The sequence below is a fragment of the Nematolebias whitei genome, chromosome 11 (genome assembly GCF_014905685.2).
Source record: "Nematolebias whitei isolate Nwh7 chromosome 11, NemWhi1, whole genome shotgun sequence".
In the NCBI taxonomy this organism is placed as follows: domain Eukaryota; kingdom Metazoa; phylum Chordata; class Actinopteri; order Cyprinodontiformes; family Rivulidae; genus Nematolebias; species Nematolebias whitei.
Window position 1 is genome coordinate 45,559,282 of NC_056508.1, and position 3,377 is coordinate 45,562,658.

Below are 3,377 nucleotides of genomic sequence, written 5' to 3' on the forward strand. Positions count from 1 at the left end.
ATATGTTTTAATCTGTCGTAAATATGTTTTAATCTGTTTTAATCTGTGGTAAATGTGTTTTAATACGTTTTAATCTGTCGTTAATATGTTTTAATCTGTTTTAATCTGTCAAAAATATGTTTTAATCTGTCGTAAATATATTTTAATACAGTTTAATCTGTCGTAAATATGTTTTAATACGTTTTAATCTGTCGTAAATATGTTTTAAAATATGTTTTAATGTGTTGCAAATATGTTTTATTTTGTTTTAATCTGTTTAATTCTATTGTAAATATGTTTCGATCTGTTGTAAATTCGTTTTCATATGTTGTCATCTGCCGTAATTATGTTTTAATCTGTTTTAATCTGTCGTAAATGTGTTTTATTTAATCTGTCGTAAACCTGTTATGAATCTTTCATTTGCGGTAAAATAATTTAAACTAGACAAATTACAATTTTACTAAAACAGTCTTAATCGTTTTGTTTTATTTTGTTTAAAAAGCTGAAAATGAGTTCAAGCTAAAAGGAGCAGAACATTAGCTAAATGCTAAAAGAGGCAGAGCATTAGTTGTAAGCTAAAAAGGAGCAGAACAAAAGCTAAAAAGAGCAGAGTGCAAGCGTAAAGTTAAAAGGAGCAGAACATTAGCTAAATGCTAAATGGAGCAAAAGCTAGAAGCTAAAAGTAGCGACAAGCTATCTAATGTATAAACAGCCTACTAAAAGCTAAAAAAAAATAGCAAAATAAGTAACTAAAGAAATGAAAATAACTAAGAGGAAATCTTTGTTACTAAAGTGAAATATTTAGAAAAGTTTAAACCAAATGTCGCCCATCTTCTAAATCAGCCGAATGTTTTGGTAAATGAACAGCTAAAGAAACACTAAATGTGCAGAAGTGTTTTGAACAGAGCTCTGAGCTGAACACTGCCTCAGAACGACAGGAACACGAGCTGAAACTTCTGGTTCTGTTGGTCCTTTAGGCTCCGTCACGTCCGACACCAGCTCCCCGTCCTCCCTGTCCGTCTCGGAGCGCGCCTGCAGCGTTAAGAGTGAGCCCGGCGTGGCCCCGTCGCCCTACACGGGTCAGAGCGTCACACCTGGCTCTCAGGTAACCTCTCCTCTGGGCTTCCTCCCATCAGAGGAAGAGCAGCCGACGAAACCGGCTTCTTATCGAGGCGCGGTTCGTTAAAGCATCTTTGTGACACGTTTAGCTAGTTTCCTTCTCAGACGTAAAAAAAAAAAAGTTACATTAATCTGCATTTTACTGTTTTTATACCGTGGGATTAAGCATCAAACTGAGATTAAAAGATGTATAATTCGTGCAGGATATTTTCACTTGTGTTATCAAACTCTTCAGATTTATTCCCAGGATTGTTACAGATTGTTCTAGTTTTATTTTGGTCTGTTTGCTGCGTTTCCAACAGAGCGCTCCGGTTGTTTTATTTATAGAAAAATAAGACAAAAAAAAAAACTCAAGGATTGAGGGAAAATCCAGGACAAATCCTAACTGAGCTGAAAACTGAAGTAAAAACAAAGACGACAGAACTTTTATGGGTTCCTTACGTCAATTTAAAAAAATAGGTTTTTAATTTAACCTTTATTTCCCTATTTCCCTTATTACCCTATATTGGGATTTACCTGTCTAAATAAAGGTTGATTGGTTGATTGATTGATTGATTTCAGGGGTGTCCAGATGTTTTCATCATGGAGCTCCTTTTAAAATCACCAAGTCCAAGAGATCTACCTGCTATAAGTCCCCGTTCACACAGAACATCCTCTGGAAACGTTAGTGTTTTTCAATGTTTATTGGGCGTAATAAACAAAAAATGAGCGGGTTTACACAAAAACGCTGTTGTTTCCATGCGAGTCGGGTTGCCAGATAAGAAATTATGAACTATAGTGCTGTGGCTATAAAATGATAATATTTGGACCTAAACTGTCACATGTGCTGAGTAAAGATAATCTAAGATGAGGTGTGTGTTGTGTTTGTTGAACATGTGCACAGAAAAGGAGGGGGTAAATAAGACATTTTACATTTATCTGGCAACCCTGACTCAGCTGCATTCATTGTCCATGCAGCGTCTGCATGACAGTTAGTCCAAACTGGTGAATACACTAACGTCTCTTTGGGGCCTGGACACCTTTCCCACCCACATTTTGACGTTGTCGGTACAGGGAGTTGAGCCGGCGACCTTCCAATCACAGGCCCACCTTCTCTAGCCTCTGCGCCACCACTCCCCCTCTGAATGTTAAAGTTGTGTCTTTGTCTTCTGCAGACAGTGTCTCAGCTGGACAGCGCAGGATCTGGACATGTGGACATTAAGTATGAGGACTACCAGTTCACCGTGTCCTCGTTAGCGCCACAGAACTCCTGGTGCGCTCTGTCTCAGGCGTGAGCTTCCTCTGAGAACTGGACCTCTGTTTTACCTGAAGCTGCCTTCCTGAGGGGCGTGGCCTCCTTCTGATCCAGACCCGAGGGAGAACCAATCAGGACCCAAAGGGGCAGATGGAGAATAGGCTGCAGACTTCTGGCTCATTCTGACAGATGAAAGTCCGCCTGGACTGGACCGGTTTTATCCGACCGTGTTATCCTCTGCTGAGCTGAGAAACTGGACCGCCTCTCGTCCAGGGAGCCATGTTTCCTCTAAACTACCTACAACCCAAAATAAAAACGCGTTTTGTTTTGGGACGGATGCAAAGACGATCAAGTGGAATGTAAAAGAATAAAATGCAAAGATAAGGATGCTGTAATCTTTTTTTTTTATCTCCTAAATGATTTTCACCTCACTTTGTTTCTGCTGCTGCTCGCTTGTTTCTTATCAGCTGTATTGTCTCTGTGTGTCTGTTAGCAAAATATCTCATGAACCACCAGAAGTATTTTAATGAAACTCTCGAGGATTAATCACCGGATGTGCATCTAAAACTCAATGATGTTTGGAGCGACCCTTTTCAAGATGGCTGCCGCAGCTAAGCTAAATTCACAAACACAAAAATGTCTATGACTTGTTCAGTTATACAAAGGCTGAGCTGAAATCTGCTGTGGTAGTAGTTTAGAGTGATCCCAACAAAGCCTTTGAAGCTTTGGAGGCGATTATGTCTGATTGTTAGCAAAATATCTCACAACCCACTGGGAGTATTTTAATAAAACCGTCACTGGTTAAACATCTACAAGTGATTAATGTTTGGAGTTAAACCAATTAAAGATGGCCGCCGCAGCCAACGAGCTTTACAAAACTCAAAAATAGCTACAAGTCTATCAGTTTTACAGCTACTGAGCTGAAATCTGGTGTGGTAGTAGGCGAACCTAATACAAAACACATACTTTGCACAATATTCATGCTTAAAATGTTGGTATCAACTGAGTCACAGCTGTCTGTTAGCAAAATATCTCTTGATGTTGG

At 39.2% G+C, this 3,377-nt stretch overlaps 1 protein-coding gene across 1 annotated transcript in view; it reads left to right on the plus strand.

Annotated features, from left to right (window-relative positions):
• Window positions 1-2,716, plus strand: part of gata5 (GATA binding protein 5) — a 103,945-nt gene extending 101,229 nt beyond the window's left edge. The window contains exons 5-6 of the mRNA XM_037684548.1: window positions 957-1,084; window positions 2,253-2,716. Coding sequence (XP_037540476.1) covers window positions 957-1,084; window positions 2,253-2,372 — 248 coding nt within the window. The 3' untranslated portion in view covers window positions 2,373-2,716. The remainder of the gene's footprint in view (window positions 1-956; window positions 1,085-2,252) is intronic.
• The last annotated feature ends 661 nt before the right edge of the window (window positions 2,717-3,377 follow it).